The sequence below is a fragment of the Sceloporus undulatus genome, chromosome 3, assembly GCF_019175285.1.
Source record: "Sceloporus undulatus isolate JIND9_A2432 ecotype Alabama chromosome 3, SceUnd_v1.1, whole genome shotgun sequence".
Classification (NCBI taxonomy): domain Eukaryota; kingdom Metazoa; phylum Chordata; class Lepidosauria; order Squamata; family Phrynosomatidae; genus Sceloporus; species Sceloporus undulatus.
In genome coordinates, this window is record NC_056524.1 from 12,886,585 (window position 1) to 12,908,838 (window position 22,254).

The 22,254-nt window shown below is 38.3% G+C and overlaps 1 protein-coding gene across 8 annotated transcripts in view; it reads right to left on the minus strand.

Annotated features, from left to right (window-relative positions):
- The window catches only part of PICALM (phosphatidylinositol binding clathrin assembly protein), a 77,828-nt gene that overhangs the window by 19,692 nt on the left and 35,882 nt on the right, over positions 1 to 22,254 (minus strand). For 6 of the 8 annotated variants that reach the window (XM_042456345.1, XM_042456350.1, XM_042456348.1 and 3 more), the window contains exons 3-12: positions 21,488 to 21,563; positions 20,827 to 20,929; positions 18,170 to 18,263; positions 16,187 to 16,298; positions 13,739 to 13,845; positions 11,318 to 11,359; positions 10,524 to 10,609; positions 9,452 to 9,575; positions 7,694 to 7,830; positions 4,276 to 4,376 (exon numbers count right to left, since the gene is read on the minus strand). In XM_042456345.1, coding sequence (XP_042312279.1) covers positions 4,276 to 4,376; positions 7,694 to 7,830; positions 9,452 to 9,575; positions 10,524 to 10,609; positions 11,318 to 11,359; positions 13,739 to 13,845; positions 16,187 to 16,298; positions 18,170 to 18,263; positions 20,827 to 20,929; positions 21,488 to 21,563 — 982 coding nt within the window. The remainder of the gene's footprint in view (positions 1 to 4,275; positions 4,377 to 7,693; positions 7,831 to 9,451; positions 9,576 to 10,523; positions 10,610 to 11,317; positions 11,360 to 13,738; positions 13,846 to 16,186; positions 16,299 to 18,169; positions 18,264 to 20,826; positions 20,930 to 21,487; positions 21,564 to 22,254) is intronic. The other 2 variants (XM_042456346.1, XM_042456353.1) reach the window with 1 other exon arrangement.

Consider the following 22,254-nt stretch of genomic DNA (forward strand, 5'->3'; position numbering starts at 1 on the left):
ATCAAATGGATAAAGTGTTATGCAAAGTTGATGACTTAAGACATATATAGCAGCAAACGAAACAGCTCCCCCATCCTAAGTCTAAGAGCATTCAAGCAGAAGACTAGTCTTAGTTGCACATATAGCACCTAATAGAGACCTCTGAAGCGTTATAAGTGGTTAGGAATAGGCAATCAAGAAGTTTCTTCTAACCCTCATAGGCTTCATAAATGGACTTCCTAAAAACCCATTATATTCCTGAGCCATTTTCCCTCATACAAGTCAAAATTCAAGTAAATGGCTCTTTAAGTCCCCTTCACCCATGTGGATAGCAACGAAGATTTTGGCAGAGCTTTCTTAATGAGCGCCTCAACTTTTGATTTTTAATACCTCTATCATTAGAAGAGACAAGACAATTGCACAAAGCTTCTTCTGGTTCGCATTGATGAAGACGGAGGCAGGAAACTCTCTACCTGAGTTCCAACAGCTCCCAAAGGGACTAGGAGATGGGGTATATGCTGCCTTGCTCATTCAGAATATGTCCCATTAAAAACTACAGTTATTGGGGAGTACATGTCAGCTGAAGACGTTGTTAAAGTAACAGTTTAAAACCTGGATGCAGCTTCCTATCATTTTAGAGGAAAAACCTAGAATAGCATTGGGTATGGGGCAGCCTCATCGTATTGTGTTCATTTATTTTCTGCTAGGGTCTACACAATTCTAGTATTAGCACCTTAAGTAAGGATGGGAATCCTGTTGCTGAAATCAGCATAAGACAAACAAAACAAATAAATAAAATGAATAACTACCATAAAACATTCTTGCCCTCTTAACTAACCCACAAGAGATTCTGTGGAATTAAAAACAGAAAATACAAGAATCCTGTAACAATGCAGAAGACAGACCAAATATTAAAGGCAAGTGGCCCAACTGTATTATTGCATATACGGTGAGTCCTTGGTATCTGCTGGGCTTTGGTTCCAGGACTCCTCTGTGTATACCAAAATCCAGGGATGTTCAAGTCCCACTAAACACAATGGTTAATAAAATGGTGTCCCTTATATAAAATGACAAAATCAAGTTTTACTTTTTGGTATTTATATATTTTTGGAATATTTCCAAACCATGGATGCTTGAATCTGTAGAGAGGGCTGACTGAACAAAGGGGGGGGGGGACCAAAATCCTCTACTGCAGCTACTAATATACACCCTAGAGTTACACTCCCATGACTATTACTGCATAGGGACCATGGAAGTTCTCCAATTTCCACTTACCTGGAAGCAGCAGTTGTGATCAACAGGGGTCTTTTCCCCCGTCAATCTGGAAGCAGCCGGCTGGTGGTCCTACCCACCCACACGCTTGTTCAAGTGATCTCCCAAGTGAGGTGGAATTGAGACAATGTTCTTATTTCAGCCTATGGCACCATATATCACTCACAGGAGAGAGTAGGAGCATCAGTCAGGTGCTTCATGATCAACACAGGAAAAGACCTTCATCAATCACAGTGCTTGCTTCTCAGTAAGTGGGGATTGGGGAGATCAGGATGGGATTTGGCTGGAATCCCATATAAGTTTCAAGTCAAAAAGATAGTTGAAAGGCTAAGAAGAATGCTCAGTTGAAAAGGGGTAAGGCTGCAATGTGAGCAACTTCTAGTATTATATAAATGCCTGTCTCTAACTAGCTGCCAAACATTCTCCCACAATTGCCAAAATGGAACCTTGTCACTTGCTACCATCAGCCTGACAGGAGGTCTGCAGTATCGGTACAGTTGGAGTTAGCATATCTCATATTAAAAAAGGGCATGTGAAAGCTCCACTATGGACATGTTGGGAGACACATGGAAATGAAAGCACCCAGTTTCTTCCCACTTTGTCTAAATTCAGCTCCATCAATCAGAACTGTTTCTTAATACACTGAATATACAATGGCAAAATTCAAAGATATATTCATGTTAATCTGGAAAAGGGATCACATCCATGCTACCAACTTCTATTTTTCAGTTAGACTCAAAGGTGCTGCAAGATCTCTTTGCATGATGAATATACAGTGGCATTCATTTTAATCAGAATGAAGAATAACAAAATCAATTTGTGAAGTAAGATTCTGGATTTTGTTTAGCAGCAAGTTTTCAGTATGTGACACCCTTCTGCCAATTACTTCTGCAGAAAGAGTCATGGGTGAATTTACCTTTCTCTGCAGAAAAGGGTTTGCAGAATGGCTAATGTAGCAACTTAAGTGACTGAATGATACTAAGTAAGAGATTGTAACACACAAGTTGTGTTTTGAAAAGTGTGATAAGATTTTCAAGTACCCATTATGTGAAAGCAATTTTGAAGTATGGATAAAATAGACACATTTTTGACCAAATGAAGCAGAAACTAAATCCCTACAAGATTAGATTTTTAAAAAATCAGGCTTAGACATGCTATTAATGTACACCTTCAAAAATATGTCCCAATTAGTAAGTCTCAAGACATTATGAGGCATAATTTTGTCACCAAATAAAAAGTTTGACAGATAAGATTTATGGAATGATTACAAGAATGCACAACATTTCACCACAAACAGGAGCTAGGAAAAATATATACTGTATACTGAAGGACATTTAAAGATGAGAGAATGTACGAAAACATCAAACAGGGTTGAATTGAAATCAAGTCTTCAAAACGTATTTAATACTATATATCTAGAAATATATTGAATAAAATATGATGTGTTGGAGTTACAGAGTTGTGGTCAACTAAGCATTATCTTTTTCTATTCAGAAAATGGAGGGGGGAAATCCAGAAAATATTTAGTGTTTTTTCTATTGATCAAATGACAGGATATATGGATTCCCTAGTGAACCGAATAGTTTGTGAGATGAGGTGGGAAAGCATGCTCTTACAATAATACTTAATTATTTTATTAATCAATTAAATGTCAGCTAAAATCCCTGTAACTAATTAGCAGAGAAGCCTCCCCATTATCATCACTTTATGTGATCCCCCCTCCCCCAAAATTGAGGTATGCCATTCATGATAAAACTAATTTACTTATTTTCATTTTAAAGAAATGTATTTTATTTAGTATATTATAAGGTATTACACAATATTTAAAAAGGCATTTGAAATATTGGCAACTCATTTGTTCTAGTAACCATGTACAGAACTATGCAACTTCTCAATTAATGTAAAATGACGGAGAGGAAAGGCACAACTTTGTCAGTGTACTGAGAGCAGTAGTGGCTATAAACACAAATATTTATTTACTGGCTAGAAATTATCTACCACTTAAACCTTGAGTGGGCAACAGTGGGAGGTTAGGGAGCCACATTAGTCCCTAGGAGACGGGGGGGGGGCACTCCTGCCACCACACACCCCACCACAAAAAAACCAACACCACCAACCAACCTTTTTGTCTCAAATGTTCCCCAACACCCTCTACAGGCTGAGGCTGTGTTGCGTATTTCTGCTATGTTTTTAGGCTCCTCAACCATTTTAGTTGTACTGGGGTACACATGGAGAACAGAACATAGGTTCCAACTGTTAGACTGTAACCCTAAAAAACACACTAAAAAGAAGTCTCCTCTGAACAGTAGAACCCATTTGCTTTCCACATATCTCCCGGCTCAACCCTTTTGAACACACTACATCAGAATTGGCAGGGCCCTCAAAAAGTCATATTGTTTGATCTCCTACTAAAGCAAAAAATCAGAAGAGAAATTCCGATAGGTGGCCATCCAGTCTTTGCTCTGAAAAAATGAAGGCTCATCATCTTCCAGATGGTCTGGAGGATCTAACCTAGTTCAGTTTATTCTCCAAAGGCATGATCTGCAGGACTAGAAATATACTGTAGTCTCTTCCTGCTTCTTCCAACAGGGCTTTGTTTTCAGTTTTCTATTTAATACAAATCATATATTTTGCTACCAAGCTGAAATTCTATTCCATATTTTCTTGTTATTGTTTGGACAGCAAGCAGAAATTGTAGCTTGATGATCTGAATATCACTCCAGAATTACTTTACAATATTCTTCTGCCATGGGGCAGTAATTCAAGATTCACAAGAAAATAAAACCATTACAACAAAAATACAACAGTGGTTCATACTGTACAGAAAACTAATGTGAAGCTACATGCAAAGCCACTACTAACTTCTGGATCGTCCAAACAATCGTTGGAAGAATTAAACAACTGGGACATTTAGAAAACTCTAGTTAATTAAATTTGCAAGGAAACAGTGCCTAGACTCAAACCTTACTAATGGTGGAAGCAGCTATACAATAATCACTAATAGCATTTAACTGAATTTCTTACCTCCCCAGGTCCCTCCTACTTGTGGTGCAGAAGATATAGGATGCACAGAGGGATGAAAGGTTGGCTGCAAATCAAGCAGGTCATTTGGCAGCTTTGATGTGCTACAGATACAAAGTGAGGCAACAATCAGAGATCTGGACAGCAGTGTCATTCTTTCAATAAACTTACCAAACTGTTTCTAAGAACTATCGTGGACAGGACCCATACAGAATTCATGCTTCCTGGGAATCTGAAGTGAGGATCCAAGATACACTTAATGTATGCCTGAGATCAACATAACCAAGGACTGAGTTTCCCACCCACCCACCAATCTATCTCAAATCTCTTTAAAAATCCTTTGGGACAAAGTAGCTTTTTCTATTGTTTAAAAAAAAAAGGGGGGGGGGGATATATTATTGGGAAACTGCCCCTGTTGGGCTCACAGAACTAACTGCATGTTGTTGGTTCCTCGCCAGGTTTTTCATAACATTTTGTTTATAATATATATATGATATATATATTAATATATATATATAGAAGAGGCGAGAGAGAGAGAGGAGAGAGAGTCATTCTCACAGCTGTAGACCAGAAAAGCGTACAAGCTAGGTATGCAGTAATCTCAAAAGAGAACGTGAAGATATTGAAGATATCGCGTTAATGAGAGACATGTTAAAAGAGTTGCTTTTTTGGACTGCATCTCCTAAAATCCCCTAGCCAAAGTGATCAGTTGAGAGTTGTAGTCCAAACAAATGGTTTCTTTATCCTGTATCACTTTGGCTACTCATGTCCCAAATAAATTGTAACTGTAGAAAACACATTCTAAAGCAGGAATTGCAAAAAGATAGCTTGGGACACACACTTGTAAATAACTGGATGATGTAGAGATCAACAAGGTTTTCACATACAATAATGGAGTGATTTTTCAAACTCTGGCCCTCCAGGTATTTTGGACTTCAGCTCTCAGCATCTCAGACCATTGGCCAAGGCGGCTGAGGCTTCTGGGAGCTGAAGTCTAAAACACCTAGAGGGCCAGAGTTTGGACATCGCTGCAATAATCTAACAGCAGCAGTTAAAAACAACAACTGGAAAAGAACCATGGATGAAAATTACTTGAAATAATAATTTTGGTACTTATTGGAACATGGTCAGAGGCACTCCCTCCTTTTTGGTGTGTGTGTATGTGTGTGTGTGTGTGTGTGTGTGTGTGTTCTGTGTGCCTTCAAGTCCTTTCCGACTTCTGGTGACCCTAAGATGATTTTGTTCACAGGAGGTTTTGCCATTGCCTTCACCTGAGGCTGTAAGCATGTGACTTGCGCCCAAGGTCACTCAGCAGATTTCATGGCCAAGCAGGAATCGAATCCAAAGTCATAGTAAAGCACTCAAACCACTATGCCACGCTAGCATTCATAGATGACCCCAACATTTTGTATTGGCTCCAAAGGCTGGACAAAAAAAAAAAAAAAAGTACACCCCCCAATCCTGATATATGAAACTCCTGTTCCAAAAAGTATGCATCTGTGAATTCTTGCATTTTAAAAGGCTACATGCATACTCTGCACTTTACAGTAGAGATAGTCAGAGAAATACAATGAAGCAGTCAACTAGCCTAGCCTCAGCAATATAGTAGTGTAGGCTGAAGAGAGACTTGGAAGATGTGGATGGAGTCTTCACTGAACCATGGAACTCACTGAATGATCTTAAAGAAGTCATGGTCTTTCATTCTGAACAACATGGCAGAACTGTCGTGAGAATAAAGTGTGGAGAAGATGAGACATGTATTCTACCTTGAACTCGTGCCAAGCAAGTCTGGGTATAAATATGCATAATTAATTCATGCTAAATAATTCCTAAACAAGTCCAAGAACAGAGTGATTTTACTGGCTTGCTTAGCAACTGACTGAAGTTTCTGGACCACCGTTCCTGATTTATATGTAAACAAGTCAGTTATCTGCAAAAGCAAAACTCAATCTTGGCTTGTATTTCTTCCCAGTCATGGGATAGGAGGATGAGAAGCAGCACACGAGTTCAAGCTGTCACACTGAATCTTTTTTTCTTGAGCATGTAATGATCAACCATGATTTAACTACTAGAGTGAAATGTCCTACAAATTCATGGACAGTACAGGTATTTTCCCAATCAAGTATGCATGCCCTGTGCAGTTACATAGCAAAGTATTCTCATGATCCAATTTTGATACCTGGGCTATTTTGTCTGGAAGCTAACCTTATTGATAAGTCATACCAAAGTCAAAGTATTATCCAATCAAAACACTACAGAGCAGTCTCATATTGAGAAGCCACTTTGGCAAGAAGAAATCTTTTCCAACTAGCAGCAGTACTGAAACACAGCAAATTACGGGCCTGTCATATGCACTGCCTTCCTGTCTGCTTCCAAGCTTAACTCAAAATTGGTATTAGCCTTTCAAGATGTAAATGGTTCTGGGCCCAGGTTAACTGAAAAGTCGGGCCTTTTCCACATTTATTGTTCTATACCCTCAAGTCATTTCTGACTTATGGTTACCCTAAGACCTATCATGGGGTTTTCTTGGCAAGATTCATTCAGAGGGAGCTCGCCTATGAAGCTGAGAGAGTAAGACTTGTCCAAGGGTTTCCATGGTTGAGCAAGACCATGCCTCCAGAGTCACGGTCCAGTGTTCAAACCACACCACACCACACTCTCTCTCTCACATATACCTCAGATCGTATCTTCTGAAGTCCTTCTACAGACATCTCTGCCAAACGAGGTATAGCATGTGGCAATCTGGGATGGGGCCTTTTCAATATTAGCATCCAAGTTTATGGGATAGCTACTCAGAAAGATGAAATTAACACTTGCATTTTAGTCTTTTAAGTGCTAGGTGGACATCTTTTATTCTCCTATGCTTTTTTATCTTAAATATTTTAGTGATTTTTATTATCTATTGTCCATGTATTATTTATGCTAGTATTCTGTTACTGCACTCATCCCTCCATATTTGCAGCTTTGATATTTGCAGATTTGATTATTCGTGGATATGATTAATATGTTCTCTGTAGGAATATCTAGGTCCCCCAGTGCAACTCTATGGTCAACTTTAACTAAAAGTTGCACTGAAAGGCCAAGAGATTCCTAGAAAGAATATTCTACTGGGCATTTGTAGCTCTTCCAGTGTAGTTCTAAGGTAGGGTCTGTCAGACGTGGACCACAGAGTTGCACTGCAGGACCTAGAGATTCTTAGAGAGGTGTCCTCTCAGGTAAAAAACCATGGTGTTTCTTATTAGCAGTTTTTCCATATTCATGGGGGTCTTGTGCCCCAAACCCTAGCAAATATGGACAGATAAGTGTATTTTATTCTACTTGAAATATTACTTTTGTGTAATGTTTTGTGTTCTTTTTTAATTTGTAAATTCCTTTCAGATCTTCTTACTGAGCACTTGTCAACAAACAAGGAAAACAATACCTGTTAGAAGAACTAGGTGTGGAGAAAATGTCAATGGCTGGCGTAGTCATTATGCTTCCTGCTGTATTAGACACTGGGGAGGAGGCTGTAGTTAAGGAGGTATGAGGTTTCTTTGCAAGTTCTTTTAGACGCTGTTCCTATTGGAAATGAGACCATCATAAGAAACCCAGAAACAAGGTAGCAAAGATTAAGCAGAGAAAACCATCCAGCAGTTGTCTTCCTAGGGCTCAATGAACTATTATGAACAAGAGATTTTTCACCACTGAGCAATACAGGACAGCCTTGTCAAATATTTTACACATTGTAATTGTAAAGGAAAAGGAATATGGTCAGAGGAGAAAATGCAGGAGAGTAGGATAACGTCCATTTATTCTTAGAGTTCCGTATTATTTACTATGACTAGCAGGGCTTCTCAAGAATCTCAGGCAGACTCTTCCCATCACCTGAACGGTCCCCCTTTTGTTCATGTAATGCCAATGACAGTAAACAATGGTCTAGGATAGAGGTGGGCAATATGTTGAATATGATCTACCAGTCAACTGCAAGCAATCCATGCCTGATCATAGGACACTCACAATCCTGATGGCTTTACCTCACCTCCCTCATCTCTTGCTCTATTGTATGATTTATCGTATTAGCTACTGAGCTCAGTTCTCATATACTGTTTGCCCTCCCACTCTATGATGCCTGCCACTCCCATCCCACTGTCCTGAAGTTTCCATAGATGCATTGCTAGCCACACAGAAATATGTGAAGAGTGAGAACTTGAGGTAAGGAGTATTATCTGCTGGACCCTTCAGTGCTCAGTGCTTGCAAAAGCTGGCATGTGTTTCAAGGAGAAAATCACTTTGAGACTTAAAGCAACCACTGGTTGAATTGTGTAACCCATTTACTTAAGGCAGCGGAAGAGAGACTGGGAAAGCCAGCATGTGCTGGTAGAAATTCATTACTACTAGCCTGGACAGACAAGTAGGGAAAATAACTGGTAATTTGTGGAAGTGGGTGGAGTTAAAAGTATTTTATCCTTTTCAAAATGAAAGTGGGGAGACAAGAGTGCAAGCCTATGCATGTTAGTCAAAAGCAAGCTTTCCTGTTCTCAGTGGAGTTGCTCATATTTGTATGCATTTTCCTTTTGGAAAAGGGAGAGGGGACATAAGCCAATAATTAGTAGTATGTCCTAAGATGATAGTAATTAGGGACATTAATTTTGTTTTGGTTGTGCTTGCAACAGTCATATATTTGGGCTGCAAAAAGTCTCAAGAACAAATATCCATATTGATATTCAGACTTGGGTCCAAAAATCCACAATTCTATTAATAGTTCCACTCCCATTATGTGACTGGCTCTAACTGGTAGAACCTATGGCTCTGGAAAACACCACCATCAACAAACCCAAAGTTTGCCCACTCCACAATCTAGGGAGCCCTCCTTGTCACTTCAATTTACATATTGTACAGCTCACAAAATCAGAAATGCAAACTACAAATGACTAGAATTAAATACTGTTGGTGCTTGGTACTATGTAACTTTAAAGTTCAATACCATAAGCAGCTTTTGGCTGCGACTCTTGGAAACACAAATGCTGCAGTGCACAACGCTCACAAAATCCACATATAACTCAAGTCTTGGCTTGCAGGAGACTTGCTCCCCACCCCACCAAAATTATTTATGAGTAGTTGTCTCGTATGCCCACAACCCATTTTTCATACTAGAAGACAGCAGACAGGATTCAGGGTGAAGGAAGAAAATCATGCTCACCTTTAAAGCTTTTAAACGGGCTTGCTCTTCCTCTAGTGCAGCTTGTTTTTCCCTTTCATCTACTTTGGTGAGCGACAGGCCAGTGCTTGCCAGGGAGGAGACTGCATTGGAAAGAGTGGTAGCCCTAGGAAAAGTTGTCAGTAGGAAACCTGGTAGTTATATAGATGACATGACAAGAAAATATTCTCAAGAATGCATTCATTTTTTTTATACCTTACAATATACTTGTTTCTCAGGGGCATGCTATGGTGGGCATAATTTAGGATATAGACTTTCCTTTCTACTTCTGAATAGCCAATAAAATTTAACCACTGTGTTCAAATGCCTAAAGGTAATCTAGATTAGAGGAGGGTTTTTTTTAAACCATGGGACAAGCAGGGGAAATTTGTATTGCAAAATATATGTTCCAGCCCAAAAACGCTTACTTATGATTTATTACCATTTGGAAGACATAGGATGGAGATACTAAGAAATTGGGCAATGCTGCACATGTTCTGTGGACTTATGTTCAAGACTGAGGTTACTAACAAAATTCGCCCCACCTTTGACTATCTCAGAGGAACACCATCTCCTGGACTTCAAGGGAATTAAATGGAATAATTCTTTTAGGGTTGGATCCAGATGTCATTATACTTAAAACTCTGATGGAATAATTAAGCCTAATGGATTTCAAGGGAGTTTGAAGCTGAGCTTCTCCAAGTCAGACATTACAGACAGACAGCTCCCTAAATGAAAGGAAACACCATGTGACACTTGCAGTTTTCATATATTCAACAGAATCAAACAGTTCTTTTGGAAATGTGACACTTTTGCCATAGCGCTTCATATTAAAACAATTTCCCAGAACATTTGTCGATGAGAAGTCTTCAGCTAGCCTTCTCTTTAATATGTGATTTCATAATGTCCAGGAGTTCTGCTCCATGAAGAAATATACAGTCTAGAAAAGTTAGTAATGACTACTTCTATCAGACACAGACTGGCTTCAACAGCTGTCTAAAGTCCCTTATTTCAATGAAAACAAAGCAAATTCAAGGAAGTTTCAAGCACTGCCCAACAACCATTGAATACATGCCTGCTTGCAGCAGTAGAGTCTTTGATTTTCTTTCCTTCTAAGGAGGCTAAGTGCTGTTCCAATGCATCAAGAAGGCTGCTCGGTGCCTACAAAACAAATCAGCAGCCTTTCAGGAATTCAGGCCAAATAACAACAGCAGCTCCCTGCCACCAGTTTCTTTGACACAAGAGCTCAAGATTCAATGACATTAAACAACTCTTAATTGCAGTAACACCAAAACTGTATTAAGCAACACATATGCTAGTATGGTTTCTTGGCTGATTAGTCAAGACTGCTCATTTAAACATCCATCCATGAAGACAAAAGCACAAAGGAAAATGGCACACTGAATGATGGTGAAGTTACTACATTCCAAGGGATAGAACTTGAGAAGAGCTACTGTGCTGTGCTACTTTAAGCCATATAAACATGTTAATGCACTATAAATCTTTGCCATGCTGACTGGGCATTTTGCATTTATCTGATCAGGTGTAATAGCTTACTAAAAATCAGTAAGATACAAAGGTTTATACTACAGATGCACTTGTACCACAGAATTTAAGTTAATTTGGAATGCAGGAATCTAAAGTATAATCAACTTCAAATAAAGTATAATCCTTCACTAAGGATCCTCAACTGTGAAACAAACCAGAAGAAAATGTTCTATGCTGGGGATGGGTGGAACAGTAAACTCAAGCCCATTTTTAAAAAAAACTGCATACACAAATATGATGACAACCAATTAAAGCATTAGCAATTTAGCCAAGTTCTTCCAATTATGAAATCCCAAAACAAACATGCATAAAATTATCTACCTGAGAAAGATCTGGTATGTCTCCTCTGTCTATCCCCACTTGCTGTAACAACAAATAAATTCAGTAAGATATAGGCCTTAAGCATGTTTGGCTAAACATGTGATGAAAGAAGCACATTGGTGGCAACAAAGAGAAAGACAGTTTACACACTATGAAGATTCACAGAACTTGGGGTCTATACCAGGATGGGCAAGTAAGTCTGGTCTGGGGCTACTTTTCTGTCCTGAGAACTTCTGGGGGCCACATGGACCAACAAAAATTCCTTACAAATGATGAAGTGAATTGAAACCCACTTACAATTTTGGAAACAGGTTTTTGAAGGGGGTATTTAAAAAACTCCTCATGGAGGCTTCCCAGAAAGGCAATTCACAGGGAGTGGGGGTGGGAATAGAAAGGATGGAATAATATTTATTTCTTGCTTTCCCCCAGAAATTAGACTCAATGCAGCTCAAAATTTAAAAGAATGATACAATCAAAAACATACAAAAAGGGAGCATTAAACAGAATTAAATTATTTGCAGTATTAAAACAAATGTCAATAAAATAATAAAATGCAATTACAGTAAAAGTATAAAAAGCTCTTAAAAACATCTTCCTACATCCTCCCTTTTCATCATGGGAAGACAGGGATTGCTACTTTCTGGTTGACAAACATGAGAGCAGCACACATACACCATGTTTGCTGTCAAGTTGTTTTAGGGAATGAGGGTGGGAGGTGATAGTTGCAAATAGTGTAATTCACTCTCCCACAGCAGTGGATCAAATCCCATCATCAACAAATCCACTAGGTTCATATTCCTATGTACAGGAAAGTACATTCCAATTATTCCAGAAAGACAGCTCACAACCAAAAACCTGAATGGGCATTAATGCATGACTCAAGTTTTAAAGGAACCCAATGACCAATTTAGCCAACAAATGAGATAAATTGGGGATATGACCTTAGCTATCACTAGTATTTGGATAATGCCTAGAATTCTCTTTTTCATCAGATGTAAGTGAGGCTCTGATGTCTCAAATTTGTGCTTGAGCACAGTAACAGACTAGATGAAGGTAATAAGCTGAAACTCAATAGCTGATGATTTGACCATCAAGTGAATGGGGACCAGCTTCTTCTAGATGGGGTTATGTTCTCCCCTAAAAGTTTAGGTTTCCAGTCTGGACATACTTATTGATCCAACACTCTCATTAGAGGTTGAAGAGGCCACCACGTCCTTTTTATCATTTTTAGCCCATAAGCCAATCACAACCTTATTTGGAATGTAGTGATTTGGCCACAATGACCTACACTCTGACATCCTCCATCTATAACTATTACTAGATGCTATATATAGGACAGCCTTTAAACATAGATAGAAAGCTGCAACTGGGCTGCCCGATTATTAATGTGTTGACTAGATGATCTGAACCCATAATGCCTGTGCTTGGTCAACTGTACTAGCTCCCTTGCACTTTCTATATCCAATTGAAAGCCTTGGTTTTAACTTTTTAAATTCTAAACTTGGAAGACTAATTTCTTTTGTATGTACCTAACCAAACCTTCACAACTTCTTCCAAGTCCCTATTTCCCTGCCAAATGAGATAGGTGACCAGTAGGCTGAAGTTTTCCTAGCTGTGAACAGCCTCCCCAGAGATGACTCCTCAGCACAATCTCCATGGTCTGAACCAATGTTTTCTTTATTTTAACCATTAAAATATTTTTATCCTGCCTTTTTATCTTTACATCTCAGGGCAGCAAACAGAACAATATAATTACTTAAAACACTATTCCAAAATAAATTTTAAACATGATAAAAATATTAAAACACTTTAAATAACTGAAACAAGATTTAAAAGGCTAAAAGAGTGAAAACCATGTGCATGTTTAAAAGTAAATTTAATAAAAAGCCATGTATTTATCTGGTGCCAAAAAGAAACCAATGGCCCTAGTTGAATCTCCAAGGGGAGAGTATTCCACAGGTACAATACCACACTCAAGAAGGCTCACTCCTGTGCTTACCTAGGTCTTTTAAATTACTTTGGGTTTTGTTTAGACTGGGCTTTTCAGTTTGAAATTCTGTGTTTGTAACCGTTTGCTTTTAAAATCTGCTATTTTATACTATATTTTAACGTTCTTTTTGTGAGCTATCCAGAAAATTTGTCATGGTTTAATAAATAAACAATTCAACAATCACTATTATAATGGCTCCTTGACTATTTTTGACAGAGAGGCTGGTAAGCTGTTGCCTTGAGCAAACCATTTATACAAGCTGCATTCTGTACCTGTATTACCTCAGAATGGTATAAATGGTGCTTAGTGCACATTATGGTAAAGCATTCTGGTTTCATGATTTTAATTTCTATCCTTGGTAATGTTTTCACTGACAGCATTCTATCAGCATGACTAATTACAGAATACATGACAGGATCAGCATTTGTTACCTCTGCAACTTTGAGAAACTCAGAAATCCTTGTCATTCTGGTCAGAAACTTCTTATATATGTCAAGGCCTTCTTTGCATTGGTTTTTTTTCATGTCGAAGTATTTTTCTATGAAAAACAATTTTAAAATTAGAGTAGTCGATACCTTCCTTCCTGTTTACAGTATAGAACTATTTGTACTACTGCAGTTACTGAAATCAGGGATGTTTGCCAAAGAATGAATGGATAACTTTTGTAAGTTCTTCTTTTCACTGTATCATTTGTTCAGGTTCAAAAACACAGAGAGCTGGTTGTGCACATAACTCAGAAATTTGGTGCAAGAACAATTCCAAATTAATAATAAGTGGGAAGCCTGAATGTGATAGAAGAAATGTAATTTGAAGCCTGAAATATGGTTTTACTCTTTAAACAATGAGAAATCAAGAAATTAACAAAGGCTATATTTTAAGTCACAGTAAAAATGTCACTGGAGCTGTTCTTAAATCCAAAAATAGTGTTATAAATCACCCCTTCTTACTCAAGACTTATTTTTAAAACTTTTCCCTGATGAATACAAAAAGCCAGAAACTAAACAAGTATCTATAAGGAGAATACTTCAGTTCACAATCTATTTTATGAAATAACCAAAATACAGTCAAGTGTCAGGAAGGAATATTCCTTTGTCTCTTGTAGATTTCTTAATGCCAATTTTTTTTGGGGGGGGGGGAGGATAAATTTTTGAGTGTAAATAATCATCTAGCTGTCATTTTCAGTGTTCTCTAATCTCACTGATGTTCTGCATTTGTTTTTTTCTTCTCATTCACCCAACAGGCAGATTATCATCAACATTTGTCATAATGTATTATTGTCTTGCATGGGAAAAATCAACAGTTCAACATGGTATGTAATAATAGGTGGAATAAGAAACACCTTTCTCTAAAACGTATCACTTCAAACACATTAATAGATATTTTATGTAGTCATTTGGTAAAGTTCATTAATTTTGACAAGTATAGGTCAGAAAACATATGCTTTATTGCAAACAGTTTCCATTTTATTTTAGAGAAATAATTCATGCTGAGAGCTGTCCTAGAGTATCATAGGCTGGATCCTTCACTGCAGAAACAATCAAGCTTGACAACACTTTAACTTCTATGGCTCAGTGCTATCAAATCCTTTTGTTGTGGCACCAGAGCTTTCTAACAGAGAAGGTTAAAGATCTCACAAAACTACAATTCCCAGCATTCTATAGCACTAAGCCATGGCAGTTAAAGCAGTGTCAAACTGGATTATTTCTGAGGTACAAATACAACCTTACTCAGCAATCGTAGGGAAACATGACTTTGGTTTCTATAATGGCAATCTGACATCCAAACATGTACCAAATAGGTAGTTATATTCATTCATTCACTTTATTTATATCCCACCTCCTTTCCCAGAACTAAAAGATGCTATATTAATGACACAATGGCCTGTTACAGACTGCCAAAATAAAGCTGCTTCAGGTATCTTTGGAGGTATGCTGTTTAAATGATGCATCCATCCTAAGAATCCGGAAGCTGCACCAAAGCTGCCCTCCAGTGCTTAGGAATGGAGTGTGGCTTTGGCGTGACCTCCGGACTCTTAAGACCCATGCATCATTTAAATAGCATGCCTCCAAAGAGACCCAAAGCAGCTTTATTTTGGCAGTCTGCAACAGGCCAATAAGAACTGGACTATACTGCATAAATCCTGTATAGATTTAATAAATGAAGAACTTATGAGCCCCAGCTACATCAAAACAACTGTTTCCCCAACAGCCTCTGGGAAGCCTGCAAGCAGAGCATATTGCTGCCTTTGTGCCTTCACAAAGCGAAATACTATAAATGAAATTGAGTGTTTATGCTTCCACAAACCCCAAGTGCTACCCATTTTTCCTCTCTGTACTGAGTCACATCCAAATTTAACCATGCTTAGAGCAGGCATACTGAAATGAGACCACAGTCAAGGATAATTTCACTGGGTCTTCTCTAACCAACACTAAGTCTAGATCCAACCTAATGGATGCCTGGCCTACTGCACTCTCCTCTTGGGGTCTGGCAGCTATCCGAAATCAAATGCAGAGTCTCAGTCCTACAAACTTAATTTATGACAACCATCCTGAAGACACAGGGTTGATTAAAGACAGGCTAAACATTTGAAATCTTCACAAAATTGTCACCTTCCCAAAATAGGATGCAAAGACCAAACTGTCAGCTTTGCAATCCAGTAATGCGGTAGCTGGAAATGAACAAAATTATAGTTCAAGGAAGTCATTGTTCTTGCCAAAAATATTTTAGAAAAGCTTGCATTTAGGCATATTTTTGTTTACATATAAAGAGAAACGGCCCTGAAAAGGCAGCCTAAAACTGTCTTTAAGGAAGTCAAGTCACATAGATGACTATCTTGCTTATTAAGTACAAGGAAGAGATGTAACAGAGGTGGTATTTACCCAACAGATTAATAATCCCTTCATTATATGCTGCAAAGAGTCTAATGGCATCTTTGAAGAGAAGCATGAAGGCAGCATTAATTACACCATTTGTAAGCTCATTGCTGTTGACCTGCCAAGAACAAGAAAGAAATTCAGTTCAAGTAGAGACACTTCCGCAGTTTTCTTTTGTCAGTGCTCAGGACGAAGACCCTTCATTACCATTTAACACAGAGTACTACAAGCCTGTGTAACCAAAGCCTGTCAAAATTACATCATATATTTGACTTTGAGAACTCTGCAGCAATGGACCAGGCTGAAACAAAATACATACAGTCTGTAAAATACCAAGGAAGACTTCCTAGTGAGCAGTACTGCGATTAAACTTCCAACTACCATACAGGAGCTTGAAAAATGTACTACTATAATTCATGTTTTTGATATTCAGGTAGATCTCCCACTCAGATACAGAACTTTGTAACATAACAATCCTGTTTCTAATGGTAAATGTTGTGTTGCCCTCTGGTAAATAATGAAAGGAGCCCTCTTCTCCTGTCCAATTTGGGAGTCAAAGAAGAAACTAAGACTGTCCTTCATGCAAGTGCTGAGCTACTAAGGGCACAAAGCAACTATGGAGGATGTTTCTGGTCACCTTCTTTTATCAAATTTCAAGCCTAAGAAGAAGACTTAGACTTGCCTGATGTGGGGATTTTTCTGGAAAAAAGTACGACTTTCCTCAAAAGGTTCTGCTATATTTCCAAAAAGTAGTAGACACCCCCCCCCCAGCATTCTAAATAATGTTACCTTATTTAGCATGTAAGGCTTAATATTATATTCAAACATATGCAAAGCTCTGTTTAGAAATTATTTTACTCATATTTTTGTAATAATGCAAAGGGACTCGTATGCACTTTTGATATTTACCAAAAAATAGCATTAGCAAGTACATTTCTTGCTAAAGTGTATCAGTGCACTTAAGCACTCTCTAAGCAGTTTACAATGTGTACGCTAATTGCCCCCAACAAGCTGGGTACTAATTTTAGCAACCTATGGAAGGATGCAAGCCTGAGTGGACCTTGGAGCCCTGCCTGGGATCTAACTCACAACCTTGTGGCTGTGAATGGCTGCAATGCTAGCATTTAACCACTGAACCACCAGGGCTCTAAATGCCCACATCAGAAAGAATACTACTTTTTAGGACACGTACCTAAAGAGAGTTGTACCTGATATATCTTACATCAACAGCTTAACCTTCTTATGATGAAGTGTAACTGTAGTACTTTCAGCTTCACTCACTCACTCTGCATTGCTTATTAGCTGCATTTCAACTTGAGAAAAATCTGACTCAATGCAACTAGCTGAACATTCTTTTGCACTAAAAGTTTGACTGTATCACAACAGCTGACATAACTATAGATAAACTGGGGGAGGGGATAATTTCCCATGAGAAAATATAACATTAGAAGATTTTCTGGAAAATTTTCCATGGGAAATTTCCACTGCATGTCTCTGCTTGCCATTTTGGTACTTAGTGGTATAAACACATTGAACACGCTGCTGGTTAGCATCAAATGAACCCAGCATTCACCTGCAGGTCTCAAGGGAGAAGAAGGGAAAAAAGCATTTGGGCAAGACAAACAGGTATTCAAGAACTCCTCATCTGTCAAGTGCCATAGCAGATTCCAGCTCCAGCTTTAGAGCTGGAGAGAGATGGCTGGGATCATTCACACACATGCTCCATACACCTCTAGAGCCCTGTGTAAATTCAGGACTTTATATACTGTATCCAGATGTGCCTGACGACAATGCTATGTATACTTATTTAAAAAAGAATATGCTGTGGTTTGCCTGTTTATATGAAAACTTAACCACCCTTGGGTTCTGAATAATAATAGCTCAAACTATAGTTTTAAGGTGATATCTGAATTAAATTACTGGCTTGATTCTATAAAGAGTCTTTGTTCTTTAAGCCTTTATGCATACAGCAACTCTAAAAAAACTTACATTGAAATCAAGAAGTGCATCCATTTGATTCTGTATAATTGGTACGGTTTTTAAGAGTTTCTCTGTATTCATTGTCCTCATGACTCCATCAGCCCTTAGAGAAATGAGAAATTGTAAAAATATAAACAAAACAAACCCATTTCATATGATTCCCCTTTTTTAAGTGCCGAGTGCACACTCACTGATGACTCCCATAAAAATCAGTAAAGTTTTGTTCTTTCTTTCCTTAGCTGTCTATAGGCATGTTATCAGTATGTTAAACTACTATGGATAACAGAATCTGACAGCTAGCTTTTACTCTTTGGACAATATAAGCAATTTGGCAAGTTAAATTGTCTCAATAAATTCTCCATCCTCCATGTTCTTACAACATATGCCTTCCATAACCTTATAATTCCCTTTTACACTGCTCATAAGAAGCAAGAAAACTGAAGGAACTGAGCTAATTAGAAACATAGCAAGTTGAAGGGACAGTCAACCACAGCCTTTGCATGTAGACACAGAAGAACCCAAACTGAATGCTTGATATCTCCAGCAAGGGCTGCAAAAACATTATATCTGAAACCAAGGAATTAGGCCCAGCAATGTACATAATACTGAACTACATAGACAATTATCTATCCCAGTCTGAAGTATCTATGCACCAAATGTGGAAGCACCGTGCCCTATTATGAAGAGTTCCATGAACTGCAAACAAACAAACAAACTCCATGAACCAAACAGCCTGAATTCAAATTGTCACTCAGCAGTTCCTAAGCATCTCGGATTATGGGGAAAGTACATAAAAGACAAAACAAAGAAATAGATTTGGACAGTACTATCTGCAGAACAGAGTACTATTAAAAGGTACAAGTTGATCAAGCCATATTTCTGCAGCCCTTGACCAAGAGTCTGATTTCGCAGAACCATAACTGAGTTAAATTATGTCAGGGCAGAATAAAATCTAGATTCCCCAAATCCAGTTCAGCACTAACCACTAAATAGCACTTGCTCCAGTGGAAGCAGGACAGTGGGCTAGAATGAGCCAGAAAAGCTCTTCTTGTGTTTGTTATCACATCCTGCTTTTCAAGCTTTCTATGACTTCAACAGGCATTATATGGGACTAGACTACTGGTGAAGCAACACAAATCTAAACATTCTTTGGGCTGCAGAGCTGTTTGTGTATCATGTGGTTATAGAGTATCAGGTGGTTATAGAAACAAGACTGGTTGTAACTCCAGATGGATGTCTGATAACACTATAGCAAGACGGGTCTGAGTTGAACTTCAATAAAAATGCATATATTAGAGGCTGTCATTGGGGTACTTCCTGCTCTCAGGCTATCCAACGGGAACAAAAATTTTAAAGAACACACCACTTGGATACATGACATCAGGTGCAAGAGTATGGAATTAATGTTAAGAACTGTACATGCCAATACATTTTTAAGGGATGCTTTTGCTGACCCATCTGCATAAGTTACCATGTTTCTAGCCTTCAACTGACATTTTTTTAAAGTGCAGAATATGCACATACACAAACACACACACCTGTTGAATCTTCATAATTCAAGAATGAATATGGAAGATATTCAAATCAGTGCTACATCAACCCACTGACAAGTAAGATTTTTGCTTTCTCAAAAGGAAACTCAGTTATCTTCTTAGAAAAAAGTAAGTATATGGGAACCAAACTATTATTCACCAGAAAATAAAGCACAATGGTGAATGTTTTATTGATTTAAAGGTACAGTCCGTCCTTGCTTTACACGGAGGATCCATTCTGGACTCCCCTGCGTAAAGCAAATACAGTGCATGCTCAAGCCCCATTTAACTGAATGGGGTCAGTGCATGTGGTGGTGCGGCGGAGCGCACATGCCCAACAGGATGCACCGCCCTTGCGCCCTGTGCGCTCCTGTGCAGCTTTCAGCGTATGCCGAAAACCGCATATAGCGTGCCCACATATGACGCGGGCGCACTGTATTTCTAGGCTGCTTTTCAAAATAAGTTGTCTCTGGGTATGTGTATAGTCAGCCTATAGCCTTGTGCAGATTAGGTCATCTGTTTTACAATATGTTCATTTAAAAAAAATCCTTAAAGAGAATTTGGAAGAAATAATAATAATAATAATAATAATAATAATAGTAATATGCTTTATTTATATACTGCTCTTCCGAAACGATCAAAGCGGTTCACAGAGTCACTTAAAAATTTCACATCTTAAAAAGCAACCATCACAACATATCCATCAGTAATAATTAATAAAAACCGAACATCAAGTAAAACAAACATGAAATCTATCAGTTGCAGTTAGACATTTGAATCGGGGGGGGGGGGGGCAGTCTCTATAAAGGAAATGCTAATCGGAAGAGGTGGGTCTTTAAAGCCTTTTTGAAGGCATCCAATGTAGAGGTCATATGAAGCTCTTCTGGATGTTTATTCCAGTTCATTGGTGCAGCCGATGAAAATGCCCTCTGGTGAGTTGCTGCTAGTCTCACCTTAGGGTGCACTAATAAATTTTTTCCTGATGTTCTGAGTATATGGGGAGAGGCGTTCCCTCAAGTAACTCGGATCCAAGCCATATAGGGCTTTATAGTTAATAAACAACACTTGTATTGAGCTCAGAAGCTAATAGGCAGCATGTTCAAAGTGATTAATGACAAGCAGCACAATCCTTACCCTCTTTTTACTTTTGTGAAGTCAAAAGCTACTTGTCTGTAGGAAACTGCTTTTTCATTCAAATACCTGCTATACCGCCTGATAAATGTGGACATATCATACCCTAAAGAAAGAAAAGACAAAATAAGTTAACTTCCTCTTTGGAAATATGAAAGTACAGTATATCAATATTAAAGGGTACATTAAATTCAAAGGACTATCAAGCAGTTACTTTATATATGTTAAATGAGCTATTGTGAGAATTAGTCGGCAATTAAAAGCCCAGAAAACGTTTATATGATCAGTTTCAGATGATGACACTGTGCCTTGGGTATTCTGTTTTGGTTTTCCAATGTTTCCTTTTTTAAAATTAAAAGACTCATTCTCCACCTTGCACTCCCACCCCACTATAGGCACAAATCCAGATCAGTTCTCATGGATGGCTTAGCTTGGTGCCTTTTCCATATACAGTAAATGTTAGTTCTGCTACACTCTGGGAGAAAATAGACAGAGTTTGCTACTCAAATACGGCCCAGCTGACAAGACGCTGAACAGAGATGGTCAAATGGAGAGATGAAGCCCCACAATCCTTCGAATAGTAACGTAGCTTTGATGAAAACATGTGGTTGTTAGAGACTTCCTAAGATGTTGTGACTTGTTTGAAACAATCCCAGTAGTTTACCTTGCAATCCGCTTTTGTCCAAGAAATTGCTCAAGTTAAATAATGTGTTTCTGGAAGCCAGATACTGGATAAAACGCTAGAAGAAACAAAAACAGTTATCTGACTGAGTTGCTCATAATTCAATGTGTATTTTTCTCACCAAGAAATACAATACAAGTGACCTACATCAGCACTCCTCTGTCAAACTTGCCACTGAACAATTGGTGAAAAGCCCTGTTTAGGTATGTTCATGAGTAGCTCTTTTTAAAACCTTCCTTGAAAGGGTAGTAAGAACAAAAGATGGCAATGTGTAATACTCCACTGTGTATCATCCCACACCAGTTCCAATCATCTAATCTTTATGTTCCTACTCAGCAGAAAATAAGAACCATTATGGCTAAACATGTGGACTCTGTACAGTTGCTCAAGGCTGTGGAATGATCTACTTGACAAGTGCACACTACCAGCTCCTTACTGGCTGCTAGGAGGATCTGTGTGGCATTCATTTCACCTTGCACTTCATTCAGCACACTTTTCCTTCCTCGTTTTAATAAAGTTTCCTTGTTTTAAAAAGTTACTATAAATCACCTCTGACCATGGAAGGGCAACCAAAAATTTCCTAAATGAAACTGAGACATTACATCCTAGTTAAGAAAACATAAATCATGATTCAACATGATCTCTGAAAGTAGATCTGAAAAGAGCAAAAACCTATACATTCCAAATGGCTTTCATGTTTTATATGCAGAGTGTTATGTGTACCCCTTTTACCAGGGCGTTTACAGAGT